The 18,062-nt window shown below is 48.5% G+C and overlaps 3 protein-coding genes and 1 non-coding gene across 12 annotated transcripts in view; 3 read left to right on the forward strand and 1 right to left on the reverse strand.

Moving 5' to 3' along the window:
- The window catches only part of Srsf2 (serine and arginine rich splicing factor 2), a 3,539-nt gene extending 1,124 nt beyond the window's left edge, over positions 1-2,415 (forward strand). The window contains exons 2-3 of one of the 6 annotated variants that reach the window (XR_013092630.1): positions 117-1,462; positions 1,965-2,415. Coding sequence is in view for 3 of the 6 variants with exons in the window: in XM_076869252.1 (XP_076725367.1) it covers positions 117-420 (304 nt within the window). In the remaining 3 variants the exon portion in view is untranslated. Of the gene's footprint in view, positions 1-116 lie in introns of all 6 variants that reach the window. The other 5 variants (XR_013092629.1, XR_013092631.1, XM_076869252.1 and 2 more) reach the window with 5 other exon arrangements.
- Positions 2,416-2,629: 214 nt separating this feature from the next.
- On the reverse strand, positions 2,630-6,486 carry Mettl23 (methyltransferase 23, arginine). The gene is made up of 5 exons (XM_076869255.1): positions 6,116-6,486; positions 4,071-4,175; positions 3,250-3,487; positions 3,093-3,177; positions 2,630-2,999 (listed from the first exon to the last, which is right to left on the reverse strand). Exons 2-5 carry the CDS (start codon positions 4,152-4,154, stop codon positions 2,834-2,836), a joined length of 573 nt encoding a protein of 190 aa, XP_076725370.1. The 5' UTR covers positions 4,155-4,175; positions 6,116-6,486; the 3' UTR covers positions 2,630-2,833.
- Positions 4,194-4,317, forward strand: LOC143411087 (small nucleolar RNA SNORA2/SNORA34 family). The gene has a single exon (XR_013155643.1). It is a non-coding gene; the product is annotated as a small nucleolar RNA SNORA2/SNORA34 family (small nucleolar RNA).
- A 133-nt stretch (positions 6,487-6,619) lies between the features above and the next one.
- Jmjd6 (jumonji domain containing 6, arginine demethylase and lysine hydroxylase) lies at positions 6,620-16,441 on the forward strand. 4 transcript variants are annotated; one of them, XM_076869988.2, is made up of 7 exons: positions 6,620-6,971; positions 7,192-7,580; positions 8,059-8,345; positions 9,286-9,383; positions 9,895-9,983; positions 10,688-10,826; positions 11,750-12,155. In XM_076869988.2, the coding sequence occupies exons 1-7, from the start codon at positions 6,843-6,845 to the stop codon at positions 11,879-11,881; spliced, it is 1,263 nt and encodes a 420-aa protein (XP_076726103.1). In that variant the 5' UTR covers positions 6,620-6,842; the 3' UTR covers positions 11,882-12,155. The 4 variants fall into 4 exon arrangements, with proteins under 4 accessions (XP_076726103.1, XP_076726101.1, XP_076726102.1 ...); XM_076869985.1 differs by lacking the exon at positions 9,895-9,983 and adding an exon at positions 13,217-16,441 and having other exon boundaries at positions 6,624-6,971; positions 9,286-9,421; positions 11,750-11,877; XM_076869986.1 differs by lacking the exon at positions 11,750-12,155 and having other exon boundaries at positions 6,622-6,971; positions 9,286-9,421; positions 9,890-9,983; positions 10,688-10,803.
- Positions 16,442-18,062: the final 1,621 nt, after the last annotated feature.

An 18,062-nucleotide genomic window follows, 5' to 3' on the forward strand; every position in this document is an offset into this window, starting at 1 on the left:
GCGCGGAGGCGGGCGGGCAGGCGGGAAATGGCGGCGGCGGCGGCGGCGTAATGGCGGCGGGGCGGGGCGCGGGAGGCCTGGGGCCGCCGCTCACCGCGCCCTCCCTCCGCCCGCAGCCCTCGCCGCCGCCGCCGATCGCGCTCCCGGAGTCGCAGCAGGTCCCGCTCCCGCAGCCGCTCGCGCTACAGCCGCTCCAAGTCGCGCTCCCGCACGCGCTCCCGCAGCCGCTCCACCTCCAAGTCCCGCTCGGCGCGCAGGTCCAAGTCCAAGTCGTCGTCGGTGTCCCGGTCCCGCTCCCGCTCGCGCTCCCGGTCCCGCTCCCGAAGCCCGCCGCCAGTGTCCAAGAGGGAGTCCAAGTCCCGCTCGCGGTCCAAGAGCCCGCCCAAGTCTCCGGAGGAGGAGGGCGCCGTGTCCTCGTGAGCACATGGTAATGTCGGCGCCGCCGCCCGCCCGGCTGCGGAGGGCTGCGCTGGGCGTGTCGAGGGGTCGCAGGAGCATGAGTGTGGCGCTTAGCTGAGTGGCTGTTCGTAAGCTGTTTGAGACCTATTGATGAAAATGACTATTTCTTGCTGTTTTTATCCAACGTCTGCATTTTCCCCCTTTAAAGCTGCGGTCTCCTGTTTGATAAAAGAATATTGGCCAGTATTGCAGATTTTAACTGATTTGGCTGATCCTCCAGGGACCAGTTTCTGTGGGCGTGTATTGGAGCAGGTTTGTCTTTAAACGTTAAAGATGCACTATCCTCTTAGAGACAAACGATCAGTTCAACTATTGTTGTACTGATGGGACTTCGTATTCTAATGGATGTGGCAAACGAATTGCAATTAAGAAGCAATGAACTTTTTGGAACCCCAAAAGAAAGTTTATGCAGGTATTGCACTGGGTGGGGAAAGGATAGTGTGTCTTTAACTCTCAAATTGTTTGGTCCTGTTTTTTAAAAGGAAAGGGCCCTGAGTAGCTCAATAAAGACGTTAATCTCAATTGCCAAATGTTTTATTTGAAAATAAGTTACTTAAAGAATACAATAATTTCCCGATTTCCAGTTTTTGTTTGGATACAGCCCTTTTTTTTATTTTTCCTTTTTTTCCCCCCCTTACCTTTTTCCACCTTGATTATTCGGCCAAAAATTCAAATTTCTAAATGCTGTTGGTAGCCTTCAAAAATCTCTTAATTGGGCCTTAAAGACAAAAACAAAAAAAAAAAAAAAAAACGGATAGTGGCTGGGTGGAACCTTACTGTAACCTCCTTGTTTCACCAGAGCCTTTTAGTAAGTACATGCCTGAAACTGAAACCATGTGCACTACATCTTTGTAAGTATTGGAAGGTAAACTGAACCTTTTTTTTTTCAAACCTAGATGTATCCGAAAGCAGCATAACAGAGGACTTGGGGGAAAAAGGACTACATACTCAGTCCGTCGGTCCATCGAAGAGTCCTTGGAACAAGCAACTGGCTGTTGAAAAGGTTATTTTGTAACATTTGTCTAACTTTTTACTTGTTTTAATCTTTGCCTCAGGTGGCAAACTTCATTTTATGTGCCATTTTGTTGCTGTTATTCAAATTTCTTGTAATTTAGTGAGGTGAACGACTTCAGATTTCATTATTGGATTGGATATTTGAGGTAAAATTTCATTTTGTTTATATAGTGCTGACTTTTTTTGTTTGAAATTAAACAGATTGGTAACCTAATTTGTGGCCTCCTGACTTTTAAGGAAACGTGTGCAGCCATTACACACAGCCTAAAGCTGTCAAGAGATTGACTCAACATTGCCTTCATTCCTTAAAATTAAAAACCTACAAAAGTTGGTGTAAATTTGTTTATATGTTATTTACCTTCAGACCTAAATGGTAATCTGAATCCAAATTTGTATAAAGACTTCAGGTGAAAAGACTTGATTTTTTTTTTTAAAGGATTGTTTACCAAACACAATTCTAATCTCTTCTCTTATGTATTTTTGTGCACTAGGCGCAGTTGTGTAGCAGTTGAGTAATGCTGGTTAGCTGTTAAGGTGGCGTGTTGCAGTGCAGAGTGCTTGGCTGTTTCCTGTTTTCTCCTGATTGCTCCTGTGTAAAGATGCCTTGTCGTGCAGAAACAAATGGCTGTCCAGTTTATTAAAATGCCTGACAACTGCACTTCCAGTCACCCGGGCCTTGCATATAAATAACGGAGCATACAGTGAGCACATCTAGCTGATGATAAATACACCTTTATTCCCCTGCCCCCCCCACCCCATGGTAAATCTGATCATCCTCATGTATGAACTTAAAATATGGAAAATGTTAAGGAAGCAAATGGTTTGTAACTTTGTAAGTACTTAAAAACATGGTGTATCGTTTTGCTTATGAATATTCTGTACTATAACCATTGTTTCTGTAGTTTAATTAAAATGTTTTCTTGGTGTTAGCCTTTCTCAGAATATGTCTTGGTTTTTTTTCACCCATTTATCTGAAAGGCCTATGCAATTATGTCATTGGCTGTATAGTATGAAGGTGAAATGTTTAGCACCTGCCTTCCCTACACAAAAATGTTGGAAATGCCCGTTGAATACCTAAAATCAATGCTTTTTAAGGTAGCACTTTGAGATTATGAGTACCCTTCTAACTGAATGCCATATTGATGACTATGAACAATTCCAAGTTTTTAATCTTCATAGTTTTATTTTCATAATTATGTTGCCCATAAGTTGTCTAGGTGACACATCACAATTTTAAAGGCCAGCAGATTTGACCATCTTCAAGCCTACTTTTTTTCCTCAAGAAGCTGAAGTAGCCTGATCCTAGTTGCCAGGTTGCTAATCAAATTGACATGGTCCCAGAACAGCTTGTAGGTATAATTCAGAGACTGTCCTTTGCGAAGGAGATGACCAGCATTTCAACAGTATGTCTTCCTGGAAGTGCAGATTCTGCTATATCATCTTTGTCTGCATCAAAAGCCTCCAGAGGAATATGGACACATTTCATATCCCACTTGTAGAGCAAAGCTTCAAGTGACCAGTCAGCACTAGGAAAAAATAAATCGTTTTTTTAAGTTTACGCCTTTTCTGTTTTGTTGAGATAATTTAATTTCATCCTTAAACTGGGATTATTCCCTCACCTTCTAACTTGGTATGTAGACCACAATTGAACCTTGGGGTTCTTCTGCATCAGGAAGTATACTGTAGTTAAGATGTCTTCAAAGTCTGAAAGAAAGCATTTTAAGTGGATTCCTCTACAATGCATTTCTGACCAAATTTGTTACTAAATACTCTTACCTTCTGGCTCAAAGAATACATCAGATGCAAGAATAATATCTTGTGGTGGTAGGGCCAGAAGATCCTGAGAGATGTGACCCCAGATCAGTCCTACAACCTGCATACATGGCAGGTTATTCATTTGGCAGCTTTGCTGACAAATTTCTAGACAGTAAGGCAGCTCTAAGCTGTCTGACAGTATTACTTTAGCACCACACTTTGCAGCCAAAATTCCTGGAAGGCTCACTCCAGCTCCAATCTTAAAAAAACAAAAAACATGGAATATAAAATTGGAAATAGCAAGCACTTGGGATCTTATCCCTGCATTCTTTAAGATGGACATGCTTGGGCTAGGGATATAACTCAGTTGTAGAGTGCTTGCCTTGCAAGCACAAGACCCTGGGTTCTAATTCCCCAGCACCACACAAAAGATGGACATGTTAACACATCTAGGAAGCTTATTGGATTTGTTATGGCAAAAGTTAATTCCCTTGTGATTTCTACTGGGTCAAAGAGGAAAACAGGCATTTTCATTGGAATGTACAGGGAAGTAGGTTGGGGATACTTCTGCTGTAGTTTAGTCCTTTATTAGCACAATCTACAATCATTAGTTTGATGGTGACTTGCATAGGAAACTAGCTGGCATTACCAATATTGCTTTCCTGAGGCTAAAAACAGGTCTAACAACTAAAAGAATTTTCTAGCTGGGTCTTCTAACTGGCAAAGCTCTTTAAAGAATAATATCAAAAAATTATAAGTACCACCTGATTTTATGTTTAACAAGGGCTAATATCAAGTATGTAAACTTCAATCTGAACCCAGCATTTTGGGAGACATTGTACCTCTAAGACAGCCTTCCCCGGCAGAGATCTTCTGTGAAACCATAGGTACTGGGCCAGAACTACAGCACAGGGCCAAACGTACATTCCATATTGGAGATGCAGGACCTGAAAAGAATATTTTGATTGGCCCTGAATCAAGGCCAGCAGTTTGTTGAAACTGTTGGTTTCAAGCAGGAGCCTAAAAAAAAAAGTCTATTGGCTATTTCAGAACTTTAGAAGTGTAATAGTCAATTCAATAGAAACATCTGAAGGGGGTAAACAAAATATTTTGGAATGTCAATAAAAACATCTGCTGGAAGTTGGAATATTTATACAGAAATTACTGTCAGGCACTGGCATCTATTACAAAAATTACAGTTCACCAGTGCTCAACTTGGGTTATAAAACTTTAACCATTTGATAAACACTTGAGGCATTCGATCCTTCCACAGCATTTCAACAGTGCCCTTCTGGGCATATAGCTCTTGTGCAATGTGTACACCCTATTTATTGGAAGGAGATGGCCAAATAAGCAAATCATATATTACAAGTTAGTGCTAAACACTACAAACGGCAAAACAGTCATGTAGGAGCAATATGGACACAGGTGAGACCACAAGATGGCTACTATGATAAGGAGGCAAGATGACTCAGGAAAAGGTCCTGAAGTAAGCAAGGCTTCTGGCTGGACTGCACAGCCCTGGAAGGACAAGCATGGGACCTGGAGGCATTGTGCAGTGCAAGTCAGAGATAAGACAGAGACCTGATTCATGGGCCTCAAAAGTTGAGAATTTATTCTAAATGCAGAAGATACTGGGATTTTCAGCACAACATAACAATCTGCTGATGGCAAGTAGTATGGCCCTAGGGAGACATAAAATGGAGCTGAATTGGGTTGAAAGGGAATGAGTCTTCCTCAGTTCAAAAACATTACAGATTCGTAATTTACCAAGTGTGTGACACAGGTTAATTCAACTGGTCAGTGCTTCAGTTTTCTCAGCTTCAAAATACCATCTCAATTGGGTGAGATGAAAGGCACAAAGTACCCAATGTTGCAGCAAAACTTCTCTTCTGTCTAAAGAGCAAAGGGTGCCCCCTGGTGGAGTGGTAGAAAAAAGCTAAAGACCTAAAATCAGTCCACAGACAAAATCTTCATCACTCGATCTAATAAAAAACATTAGTGCCTAAAATATCTTAAGCACTAAATATAGGGGTACAACATGAATAGGGGCCTGGCCTGTAAATTTTACCCAGAAGGAAAATAAAGATTCAGCGAAAGACATCTGAGCAGAAGATAGTTGGGCAAGCTCGGGTTCTAAATTTAGGAAGTTTTTAAAATGTGAATCCGATTGGATATTACCAGAAACTGGTTCGTTCAACTCTAGTCTTAACTTCTCAAGCTGTTCCTTCCTCTAATGTGCGGATTCTAATACCTACCTCACAGGCTGCCATTAACATCAAATGAAACTACAACGTGAAAATGCTCAAAAATTATTCAGAGTGTGTGGCAGCCATGAGCTCAAAGAAAGAAGCAAGAATACACCCATTTATTTGGACAATGAGGGCGGGAAAAGTAGTGAAAAATCTACGACTAGGGGTGCAGCTCAGTGGCAGAGCGCTTGTCTAGCATGTCTGAGGCCATGGCCTCACTAAGAGTGTCAGCACTAAATGTGTTAAAAAATTGAAGCCTTTTAGTCAGGCCTGGTGGCCACGTTTAGAATCCCAGCAACCCTGGAGGCTAATGCTGGAGGATCTCAAGTTTGAGGCCAGTCTCAGAAATTTAAAGATTGCCTTAAAATAAAAAGGGCTGGGGATGTAGCTCGGTGGTAGAGCGCCCCTGGGTTCAAACCCAGTATCATCACCACTAAGAAAAAGAAAAAGTGAAGAAAAGGGAAGTCTTTCGACAAGATGAAGATTAAAGTTAGGAGTCGAGAGCCACTCTGCTGGCAGAAAACGCTCTGTGCGGAGAAGCCCCGTTGCTATCACGGTCCCCGAAGGCCTCACTGCAGAGGGGCTGCTCCTGCTCGGGAGCCAATCCAAAGCCGCGACGCCTCGGCTGCACACACCTGCGGGACGCGGACCTCCAGCTCGGCCCCGCGGGCTCCCGGGCCCCGCTCCTCCGAGAAGCGGAAGCGCTGGGCACGGGCCACATGTCCTGGAAGACCGCGCGCGCCCAAAGGAGAATCGGCAGGCCGCGGGCACGCGGGGGTCGGCGGAGGGCGCGGGGCCGCCAGGCCGTCAGGGACCGCTTCCCGGGCGCCAGGTGCTACGCGGCCTTCCGCCGTCCCTCCAGGCCGCAAGAGGGGAAAGGCCGAACTCGCGTGGGGGTGGGGGTGGGGAGTCGCAGGAGTCAGGAGGAAGAGGCACAGAGAAAGCAGGAAGCCAGCTTGACGAGATTCAGGAGAGGAGCATGGGCGGGGTCCCGGCCGGAAGCTGGTGGTGGGGTGGCCACGCACGGCCGGAAGTGGTAGCTCGCCGGAAGCGGGGCGGGGCGGTGGCCGATGCGACCTTCCCAACATGGCGCCCGCCCGGCGCGTGTGAGGGCGTACCCGGGAGGCGCCGAGGCCAATGGCGAACCGCGACGGGCGGCGGGGCGGGGAGGACGGCCGCCGCACGCCCAACCCGCGACTCGGGAGGTGGCTGAGGAGTGAATTTTCTGGAAGGCGATTTTAAAGGCGCCGGGCCGGAGCGAAGGGCGTCTCGGTGCCGACGCCCGGGCCAGGGAGGGGCGCATTAGCGGCAGGAAGCGAGCTGCGCCGAGGTCGTCGCGGAACCAGCTGGTGACCTCGCAGGATGAACCACAAGAGCAAGAAGCGCATCCGCGAGGCCAAGCGCAGTGCGCGGCCGGAGCTCAAGGACTCGCTGGACTGGACGCGGCACAACTACTACGAGAGCTTCTCGCTGAGCCCGGCGGCCGTGGCGGTGAGCGGGCCCGGGGTCGCGGGCCGGGCGTGGGCCTGCGGGAGCGGGGCGGCCTCCGGCGGCGGCGGCTCTGAGTGCGAGTTACGCACAGCACGTGGCCCCCTCCGGAGCCTGTGTCGGAGGTCGCCGACGTCTGTCATTGCTGGTTGGTCTTGGGGGACGTCCTTATCTGCCTCCGGGCCCATTTTCTAACTGGACAGGCCTTTTCTGGTTCCCTCAGGATAACGTGGAAAGGGCGGACGCTTTACAGCTGTCGGTGGAAGAATTTGTTGAGCGATACGAAAGACCTTACAAGCCCGTGGTTCTGCTGAATGCCCAAGAGGGCTGGTCTGCGCAGGAGAAATGGACTCTGGAGCGCCTGAAAAGGAAATACCGGAACCAGAAGTTCAAGTGTGGCGAGGATAATGATGGCTACTCGGTCAAGATGAAGATGAAGTACTACATCGAGTACATGGAGAGCACCCGGGATGACAGCCCCCTCTACATCTTTGACAGCAGCTATGGTGAACACCCCAAAAGAAGAAAACTTTTGGAAGACTATAAGGTGCCCAAGTTTTTCACTGATGACCTTTTCCAGTATGCAGGAGAGAAGCGCAGGCCGCCATACAGGTAAAGTATTCCGTAGCTCAGTGGTTCCCATCTCATCTACACCAGCCTTGGGTAGCAGAGTTCAGTGTGCCGACCTTCTTCTGGAAAAGTGAGTGAGCGGCTCTCCCTTGGCTGAACACTAAGTCATTTAGGGACCCACTAGGAGGAGATTGTGATTTAACTAGTCTAGGGTCTATTGGCTAGTCAATCCTAAAACTCCCCAGGAGACTTAAGTGTGCAATTAAAGCTGAACCACTGATGTCTTAGGGAAGTTTTAATAATTACAGTTTAGCAATAAACTATATCAGTAATTTTTTCTTTTTTCTGTGATATCAGTCCTCACACAGTTCACTTAATATGTCTACGTATCAGAATGCGTACAGTCTCAGAAATGAAGAAAAAGCCATATGCATAATATAATATATAGTTAAAACTTTCTTCTGTGTCCTGTATGCATAATTAAGTCACCTTTCCTGTCTTGGGTGTTTCTATCCTATAGGTGGTTTGTGATGGGGCCACCGCGTTCTGGAACTGGGATTCACATTGACCCTCTGGGAACCAGTGCCTGGAATGCCTTGGTTCAGGGCCACAAGCGCTGGTGTCTGTTCCCAACAAGTACTCCCCGAGAACTCATCAAGGTGACCCGAGAAGAAGGAGGGAACCAGCAAGACGAAGCAATTACCTGGTTTAATGTTATTTATCCCCGAACACAGCTTTCAACCTGGCCACCTGATTTCAAACCTCTGGAAATCTTACAAAAACCAGGAGAGACTGTCTTTGTACCAGGTATAGATGAGCTGGAAGAAAAACATTCTCTGGTTTTGGGGGCGTTATGACAGGTGTTTTCAGTACTGGGTCTCAAACCTAAAGGAAGCTCTACCACTGAGCTCCATCCCCAGCCCTTTTTGTTTGTTTGTTTGTTTGTTTGTTTGTTTAATTTTGAGACAGGGTCTCTCTCACTAAGTTGCCCAGGCTGCCCTAGAATTTGCAATCTCCTGCCTCAGCTTCTTGAATCACTGGGATTACATATGTGCACCACCACACGAGGCCCAAGTACATATTTTTTTAGAATACTTATGTTTTAGTTCTAGTTGGACACAATACCTTTATTTATTTTTATATGGTGCTGAGGACCTAACCCAGGTCCTTGCACGTGCTAGGCAACCACTCTACCACTGAGCTATAATCCCAGCCCCCAAGTACATTTTTTGATTGCAGTAATTTGTCTACTCATTTTTTTTTCCTGCTAAAATAATTTACTATATTTCACATTGCCTACTCACTTTGGATATATATCTCCACATCAGACAAGCACACTTTGATAGGTGAAGCTTACAAGAGTAAAAGTATTTGAGGTGGGTGTTCTCTTCCTAGAAGTTGAAGAACTTTCCACCTTTGGGCTACAGCTTTGGATTACCAGGGGTCAATAAACTTTTTCCATAAATGGTCAGAGAGTGGATATTTTAGACCCTGTGAGCCACACAGTCTCTCACAATCACTCGACTCTGCTCTTTGGAAAATATCTATAAATGTTCAAAACGGATCAAGTGTAGCTGTGTTCCAGTAAAATTTTATTTACACTTATCCCTGGGTCAGGAGCAGTTTACTACACTGTCGTGTCTGAGCTGTCCCTTATGGATAGGAAGGCCCGATTTCTGGAATAGGTGTCCCAGGGTGTTTGTGTGTAAGACCAAACCCTGTTGACTGTTTATTTGTTGGATTTCAGGAGGCTGGTGGCATGTTGTTCTCAATCTTGACACCACCATTGCTATCACCCAGAATTTTGCCAGCAGCACCAACTTCCCTGTTGTGTGGCACAAGACGGTAAGAGGGAGGCCAAAGTTATCAAGGAAATGGTATAGGTGAGAACCTTTTTGATTCTTATTTTGCTTTGTTCTAATTGCTACCCCAGAGGTAAAATGGCAAGAGTCCACAACTGCAGTACCATGTGCTGACTTTAGAGAGGCCCGGGCAAAGCTGGGGCTGCACACCTGACAGGGAGCAGAGAGAGGGACCAAGGTCAGGGCTGGTGCTCAGGACGCTTGCCAGCCTCCAGGTGGCAGGGTGAGGCTCTGCATGTTCTATCAAAGCCACTCCGACAAAACATGCTCACGATTGGGATCGTTTCTTGTTTTGCTTTGTTTTTTTTTGTTTTTGTTTTTGTTTGGTTTTCAAGGCTAGCACTAGCAAAAGAAGCCCTTTTGTTTAGGTTTTATTTTGGTTATTTCTTTTTCTTACCCAGACATATTATTCCCATTTGAACTTACTGCCTTCAGTTCTTATGAGTGAGGTGACTGCCCTGGAGACTTAGCTCCTCTGTTTATCCACAGAACAGATACAGCACGGGCAGCGGCAGTGCAAGCCACCCCCAGCCACCCCGTGCCACTGTGTCCCAACCCTGACCTGGAGGGACCAGCTCTCGGGGTAAGAGAGGGATTCTGGCTCGTTCAGTGCTCCTCCCTGCTGAGAGGGCCAGCAAGGGTGGTGGCTTCTGTTCCCCGACTCAGCACTTGAGGCCCACCTCCTCTGCCCTGCAGGCAGCAGAGTGCTGTGGCCCTGTCACTCCAAGGCCTTATGTACAGCAGGTCTTTTGTGGCGGGCGGCTGCTCTTGATGCCCGTTCAGCTCATCTTTCAAGTGCGGGGGGTGGTCTCTCTTGTTTGACACCTAATTTCTTATAATCCTAATTGTTTCTGCTCTAACTAGTAGAGTCTAACCAAACCCGACTCATTAGGGCTGTGCTGTGGAAAGGAGAGGTCTAAAAACTAAGAACTAGCTAAGAAAGTTTCAGGAAAAAAATAAAAGTAGAAGAGGAGCTGTTTCTCCCAAGGGAAGAACCAAGGCAAGCTTGGGGGGTGCTACCCCTATTGTGGTGGCCCAGCTGCTCATCCTGTGGGTAGTGATGGATCGCGTGGCACTAGAATGTCATTTTCTTTTAGAAAAATGTGGGTAGTCTAGGAGGGTCTGCGCCCTGCCGGGGCTGTGCTTCCTTGCCGTTGTACAGCAGCCTTCTGCCAATCCCTGGGTCTTTCTAGGTATTTCTAAGTGATGCAGGACTCCACTTGGAGTTACTGTGTGTGGGCGTTGCCACCTGTGACAGCACTGAGAAGGGTGTCTCTTGCCTCTCAGGATCTTGAAGCAGGAGCACCCTGAGCTGGCAGTCCTGGCAGATGCGGTTGACCTCCAGGAGTCCACAGGCATCGCTTCCGACAGCTCCAGCGACTCTTCCAGCTCCTCCAGCTCCAGCTCCTCTGACTCAGACTCAGAGGTAAGGCCCAGCTTGCCTGCACTGTGCCCTTGAGCTCAGGGTACCCTGCAGACCAGTGCAGGAGAAAGAGGCTGTGAAGAGTTTTCTCCTTCTTTCAAGCACCACAAGTGCCACCATTCCTGCCTAGCCCTGAACTCTGCCCATGCCACAGCTTTCCATGTGTACATGAACATTTGGTTGTTTGGGGAATCAGTAGATAACCCAAAATCACACAGCTAGCAAACGGTGTCAGAATTCAAACTCACATCACATCAAAGCCCTTGAGGTGGTAAATTGTAAGCCTAGAAACTCAGCAGACCCAATGGACTGCTTTAAGGTAAGAGTAATATTGGGTAAGGGATACACCCTTCACACAGGAAATTTGTGTCTTTTTTTGGTACCAGGGATTGAACTCAGGGGCACTCAACCACTGGACTATATCTCCAGCCCTATTTTGTATTTTTTATTTAGAGACAGGATCTCATTGAATTGCTTAGTACCTCGCTTTTGCTGAGGCTGGCTTTGAACCCTCGATCCTCCTGCCTCAGCCTCCTGATCTGCTGGGATTACAAGTATGCGCCATTGCACCCAGCTGAAATTTGTCTCTTAATGTCATTGTACTTGTGTTCTTTTACACATTGAGCTCTTTGTTGGAGGAGTGAAATTCTGTAATGCAATTTCAGAATGCCAGCTTGATTTCAACCCATAAACCTTTGGTGAGAGGCCAGTGGAGCAGGGGAACTTTGGCACCTTAGTGAATCTGTGATTCATAGGGAGCCAGAAGCATCCACAGAGGTTGATGCTAGACTGGCAGAGCCGCCATCGATGGCTGCTTTGCTTCTTGGAGAAAGGGGACAGGATCTCTGCTCTTTTTGTGGTTCTAGATTTATCGGTGAAGTGGGGTCCACCCAGGCTGAACCCTTGCTTTTCTTTCCTGTGTGCAGTGTGAGTCTGGGTCTGAAGGTGAGGGGACAATGCACCGCAGGAAGAAGAGGAGGACATGCAGCATGGTGGGAAACGGGGACACCACCTCACAGGACGACTGCGTGAGCAAGGAGCGCAGCTCTTCCAGGTGACAAGCACGGCTGTTGTATTCAGGGACGTGCTCACGGCGAGGGCAGGGCCCAGGGAGGGCAGCCTGTTGGGATCCTACAGACCAGGAGGGGGCTGACGCATGCCAGAGGAGGAGGACACTCTTGGAACGGGACCGCTCACTCGGCGTTGGCTGCAGTAGCTTTTTCTCTGCTACCTATGCAAATTGAGGAGGCTTGTTTTATCATAAAAAAGGCAAGAGTGTGAGTGGTGCCAAGGAGACCCTTTACACTATTTAATAAAGATGAGTCCATTTTACACCTGACATTTTTCCTTTGGGAGTACCAGACCGCCATTTTGCTCTCTCCTGTGGTCTGTATGGAAATCGCTTTCCCTGCTGGTGGGTCCTGGTGATGAGGTGGCAGCTGGAGCAGTGAATGGGGACCCTGAGGCAGAGCCGCCTGCCTCTCCTCCCAGTTTGCTGTGGCTGCTTTGAGTCCTCGGGCCAAGTTGGACAGCAGCAAATTGCTCAAGTTTTCTACAACATCTTAATCCCATTTCCAAGTTTATATTTTTTTTTGAAACAAGATTGGATCTAAAACTTCAGAATTAGTTACAATGTATTTGCCAACACCTGCCCTTATTCCTTTTGCCCACAACAGAGGGTGTTCAGTTTGTGTGTCTGAGGTCTTTAAATCTGAGTTCCTGTTTCAAGGTGCTGGTCAGGGTGTTAAACGGGGAGGTTGTGGGAAGGTGATAAAATGCTGACGTTTGTTAAGACTCTGGGTCTTATGTCCTAACCGGTACAGGTCACCTCATGTTACCTTTTATCTCTGAGCAGGTTAGCTTCATGAAACTTGGGGCCCACGTTCCCTTTCTGTTGTCTTTTCTGGGTTCCCTGGTCCGGCTGTAATTCTTACTCAAGTGGGTTAACCAGGCTGGAATGCGATTCTTGGCCCTGCTGTCCCTTTCACAGCCACACTTAAGGTCTCTTCTCTTGCCTTCCTAAGCTGTTTCTATTGTTATATCTGTTAGATCCGTGCTTGGTATGTGCCTTTGTGATTGTTGGGAAGGTTTTTAGAGGCTGTGTGCTGTCCTGCATACCTGTAATCTCAGCAACTCAGGAGGCTGAGGCAGGAAGATCACAAGTTTAAGGCCAGCCCAGGCAACTTTGCAAGACCCTGCCTCAAAATAAGAAAGGACTGGGAATGTAGCTCAGTCGCTAGAACTACCAGAACAGAAAGATTTTTAGAGAAAGCCCTGCCATTGCTTCAACACAGGTCCTTGGGGGTTCTTCTGCTAACCTTCTCACCAGCTTTGTGCCCAGCTGTGCTCTCTCTCCACATGCTGATTACAGGCAGTTGTGCTTCCCTTGGCAGGATTAGGGACACTTGTGGAGGCCGGGCTCATCCCTGAGCAGATAGAGAGACGCTCCTTGAGGTGGCTCCTGTGTACACTGGTGGCTGCCACCCTGCTCAGTTCTCACGTCTTCTGCTCCTACCTTCTCCTCTGTCTTCTTTGAATTTGGATCTTCCTTCTTTGGTCTGAGCTCCTGTCTTCAGCCGAATGCTGGTTTTACTGCTTCCCAAGACTAGATTGTCAAGAAGTCAGAAAGCTCTGCCAGCTCTGTGACACGCTGGAGCTGCCATGCTGTTGGGAAGAAGTCCTGGGTTGTCTGATCAGAACCACAGGCCGGAGGGGTGCAGTTCACTCAGCGTCTTACTGTGTCTGTCACCTCACTACTGTTGGTAAGGAACTGCTGCCTTTGTACAAGCAGAGACACTAAGAGTGGCAAGTGGATGTTGTCCCACCTGTGTGTGAACCTCTCGTGTGTAAAAAGTACTGTGAGCGTGTGCTGCCTTCCTGGATGTCACCACTGGTCCAGAGACCTTCAGGGGCAGGGCCCAGCCGCGTGCCCAGCACCACCGCCCCTGCGCAGTCCTGCTGTACGATTCCTCATCTTTCTCCAGAAGGCTCTCAAGTTCAGGCATTTTTGTACGGTGTGTTGGGGGGGGGGCCCACATTCACGTCTTCTGTTTGTGAAGACTGGGAAAGGTGTTGATTGTGTTTTTGTCTTAGAACTTGAATTATAAATAGGCCAGGTTCTAATCCATGGGTTCCATTCTTCCCCCAGTGTGACCCATGAACAAGAAGCTCCCATTCTGTAAGGGACTTCATGTCTGGTGTCCCCTTTATTTGACCTGCAGACATCAAGTGGGCAACTTATGTTACATTCAGGAAAGAAATTTTGGAAATGGTGCTTCTAGTCTTTGGGATCTGTGGATACTTCTGAATAGCTCTGGTGGAGTATTTGGGATCAACCAGCAGGTTTCCCCTCTTGCCCTCTAGATTCACCTGCTTGCCTTAATCTGTTCCTGAAGCCAAGTGAATTTAAATCAGAATAGCAGGGGTTTTCAAGGCCTTGCCCAGTCACACAGTCAGAGGCACCACACTGTTTTGCTGGAGTTTGGGTGAGAGGCGCCCAGGCAGAAATGTTGGCATGGTGTGGTGCTGCCTCTCAGAATCCCCTAAAACAGGAATGATCAGAGGACCCAGACAGTACCCTCTTAGCATTTGGGCTGTCATTTTCTGCCTCTATGTCCTGTGGCTTTACTTGAGGACGTTGGTCCTCTGGTTTCTCTTGGTACCAGGTTTCTGCAACGTGAAATGCCAACGCAAGTTCACCCTGGGCTGGTGGGAGAGCCTTTCTCTTCCTCCGGGGCAACACCGTGGCTGCAGGTGTCTCCTGACTTCCCTTCCAGCAGCAGCTCCCTATGCTCCCACAGTGGGCAGGACATATTCAGGCGTGGGTCAACCCTGCACGGGTAATCCCGTAATCCCCGCAGAAATATCTGAATGGTGTTCCTCCTCCTGCTTTTTTATTTATTTTTAATAGTCTTATCATCTTCCAAAAGCTTTTTCTTTTCCCCAGCATTGCTACTGGGCTTTCTGCTTGTCCTGTACCAAGTGCTCCCCTTTAAACTTCAGTTTAAAACAAAAAACACCCAAAGGGGGCCCTTTGCCACCAGGGGCATGGAGGGACACGTTGCCAGTGGCCTGGGAAATGGGGCAGGAATTGGAAAGGGAAAGATCATGTACTCACTTATTTCTCCAGATACCAAAGTTGACTCCTGGTTACTAAACACCACCAGGAATGAGGGACCTAGGCACCGCCACCTCTCCTGAAAGTGTTTGGGTGGTACAGATTATGTGCTGCTGTTCGACTCTTGCCAGCCCAGATAGCTGCAGAGCGTTTTATTGGTTGTAGCCTGGCAAGGGACTCATCATCCTCTCCCCCACGTAGTGCTCCGTGGGCCAGCCAGGCACTCTGTTGTGGAAGCAGAGCAGGAGCCAGGGGGAGAACCCTGTGGAGTGGGGAGCAGGTGGGGGAGGGCTCACATGTCAGTATTCCCTAGTCCTTGAATGGTGTCAGCAGGAAGGAAGGAGAGGATGGCTGCATCCCCCCATTTCCAGGGGTTGTTCTCCCAGATAGTGGGTCCTGGGAGAAGGAATTTCACACCAGTGACCACCTGATAGGGAGGAGCTGGGTAGGAGCAATAGGAGTGGGGGCACAGACACCTTGAGGGCCTTGGGTCTTCAGAAATGGGAGAATCCAGTGCTGCGCATTGTCCCCAGAGTGGTCCTGGGGTGTTCATGGTGTTTCCCTTGAAGGGAGGGCTGCTGAAGCTGGGGCACTGTTCACATCTCGTTCTACATGGCTGCCCACTTCTTCAGTGATTCAAGTGCTCAGCAGATCTGGTGCTGGGACAAGCCTGGGCCCCTGACCTTAATGGACAGTGACTGTGTGTTCATCAGGGTGGCTGGTCAGGGCAGGGAGACCCAGGGGGTCTCATTAGCACCAGTCTGTCTCATTAACACAACTAGAAAAGCAAGTGTCTGCCACGCTGAATGCAGGTTCGATAGCTCCTCCTGAAGGACCACCTCAGCTAGCTAGCGGCCAGCATGCCTGAGTCCACCCACGGCTTCTCTGTGGAGTGGTTTAAGGTTTCTAAACTAAGGGTGGGCAGGGGAAGGTGCTGGTGCAAGTGCTTTATAAACTTAGTCTCGGCCTTGAGCCAAGGACTTTGGGCCAGAGTGTGGGATGGAACAGAACCTTGCACTGTGGTAAAAAGTACTGTGTGGGAAGTAACAGGGGCGTGTGGCTATGGGTTCTTCAGGCTGTGTGTAGCTTTCCCAAAGAAGTGGTTTTGATGTGTGATGGTCTGGCTGCTCCTGCCCATCCCTTCCTGTCTTTTGTGAAGATGTTACATCATGTTACATTGTTTTCAGCAAAACTAGATGAAATGGGCCCCTAGGTGGTAGCTCTCAACTTTGTCTCCCTGTAAGTTCAAACCCTTGAATCCTAGCCCCTGCAAATCTCCCTGGTGGAGAACCAGCCCTGGCCGGCGGGTGACAGGAAACCACAGAAGAACTGGGCTGCCTCCTGAGCCCTGGGCTTCAGAATCCTGAGCCACCCCTGGTTCTGCTCCCTCTCACTGTGGGCCTGCCATGGAATGCCTATGGGTCTGCCATTGGATTGGTATTTTTAACTTTCACTGGGATGAAATTTGTTCATCATTTTAAATAAAGCAACTGGATTTGGATTTGTGTGTTTTGCATTGTTTTATCTTTGTTTTCTTTCATTCTTATTCCTTTGAAAGTCAGTAGAATGTAGTTTGTCAGATCTCTTAAAAATACACTTTAAAAACAATGGGAAAGGGTGACTAAAATAAGGCCCAGACACTCAGGCTACAAGGCCCACGGTGTTCAAAAGCCAGCACCCTACCCCAAATCCATTCTTCACTACAGTGTTGGGCTGTCCATTAACCAGCACAAACAGGACATGCATGTCCTCCAAAACTGTGTGCACCACAGGCATAAGCTTTCCTAATTGCTGGGGATCCTCCTGTCATAGCTGGAGCACATGAGGAACCCTAGATTGTCCCTGTGTCTTCTGTATTTAAAAAAAAAAAAAAAACACATACACATCCTGAGCCTGGCATGGGGGCCATGCCCTCCAGCAACTTGGAAGGCTAAGGCGGGACTGTAGTCTTGAGGCCAGCCTGGGCAAAAAGGAAAGAGGGTTGGGGTGTACCTCAGGAGTAGAGTGCCCCTGGGTTCAATGTCCTGGTACTGAACGACAACAACAAAAAAGAATCTTGGGGCTGGGTGTGTACACTGACAGAGCGCTTGCCTGGCTTGGGTGAGGCACTGGTTTGATCACCACAAAAAAGTTAAAAAAAGAAGCACTGTAGCATATTGGTTTATATCCAAGTATTAAATGAAGCCTAAGCTTTTTTTTTTTTTTTTTTAAATAGGCTCTCACTAAGTTTCCTAGGTTGGTCTCGAACTCCTGACTCAGGTGCTAGAACTGCAGGCATGTGCCCTGGTGCCTAATTGGAACCCGGCTTTTTGACCCGAGGGCATTTTTGGCATGGTGCCAGACAAACTGCCTGGCCTGTGTTTATTTGAAATAACTAAAGGGGTGGGGAGTGGGAGGGAAATGTTTTTGGTCACTATTTCTAACCTATCCTGAAAGGTTTTGGAGGAGAAATAAAATTAAAAAAAAAAAAACAGTATCCTTCCTTTCCCTCATTCCATCCACCGCCCTCCACCCATAACATCAGGAAACACACCAAGAGGAAGCCAGTTGGGGAATGGTGTTGACCCAGGAGTGAATTCCAGAGTCTGGGGGGCAGCCATCGCGCTGGGAGGCTGGGAGGCTGCTGGCTTCCGCCTGGAAGGGAGCACTCTCTGGCCTAGATCTGAGATGTCCTCTGTGGAAACACTGTCAGTGCCCAGGGGTGAAAGCCGCTGTGGACGCGCCTGTAAACGTGGCCAGCGCCAGGAGCCCGGAGCCCGCTGGCTGGCGTGTCTCAGGAGGCAGTCGGGATGGTGATTTCCGTGAGCCTCACTTGCCTCCCAGCTTTCCCCCGCAAGCACCTCGGTTTCCAGGGTGCTCTCAGGTGAACTTCCGCACAGGGCTGAAATGATGCTGTGGTGCAGGAGGGTGACATTCAAAGGGCACCCGAGCAGGGAGCGGTTCACACCGGTTTGCCAGCTGCAGAGCCGGGGTAGTTAGATTGTGCTCCTAGGCGTCGGGCCTGCCCAGGCTGGGGGTGGCGGAGAGTGTGCCCTCCTGCGCCTCCAAGGGTGAGGGCTCCAGTCCCCCAGTGTCCGAGTCGCCCCCTAGGGGCCCAGCGCCGGGGGCGGGGCGTGGGCGAC

This window comes from Callospermophilus lateralis, chromosome 11, assembly GCF_048772815.1.
Source record: "Callospermophilus lateralis isolate mCalLat2 chromosome 11, mCalLat2.hap1, whole genome shotgun sequence".
NCBI lineage: Eukaryota > Metazoa > Chordata > Mammalia > Rodentia > Sciuridae > Callospermophilus > Callospermophilus lateralis.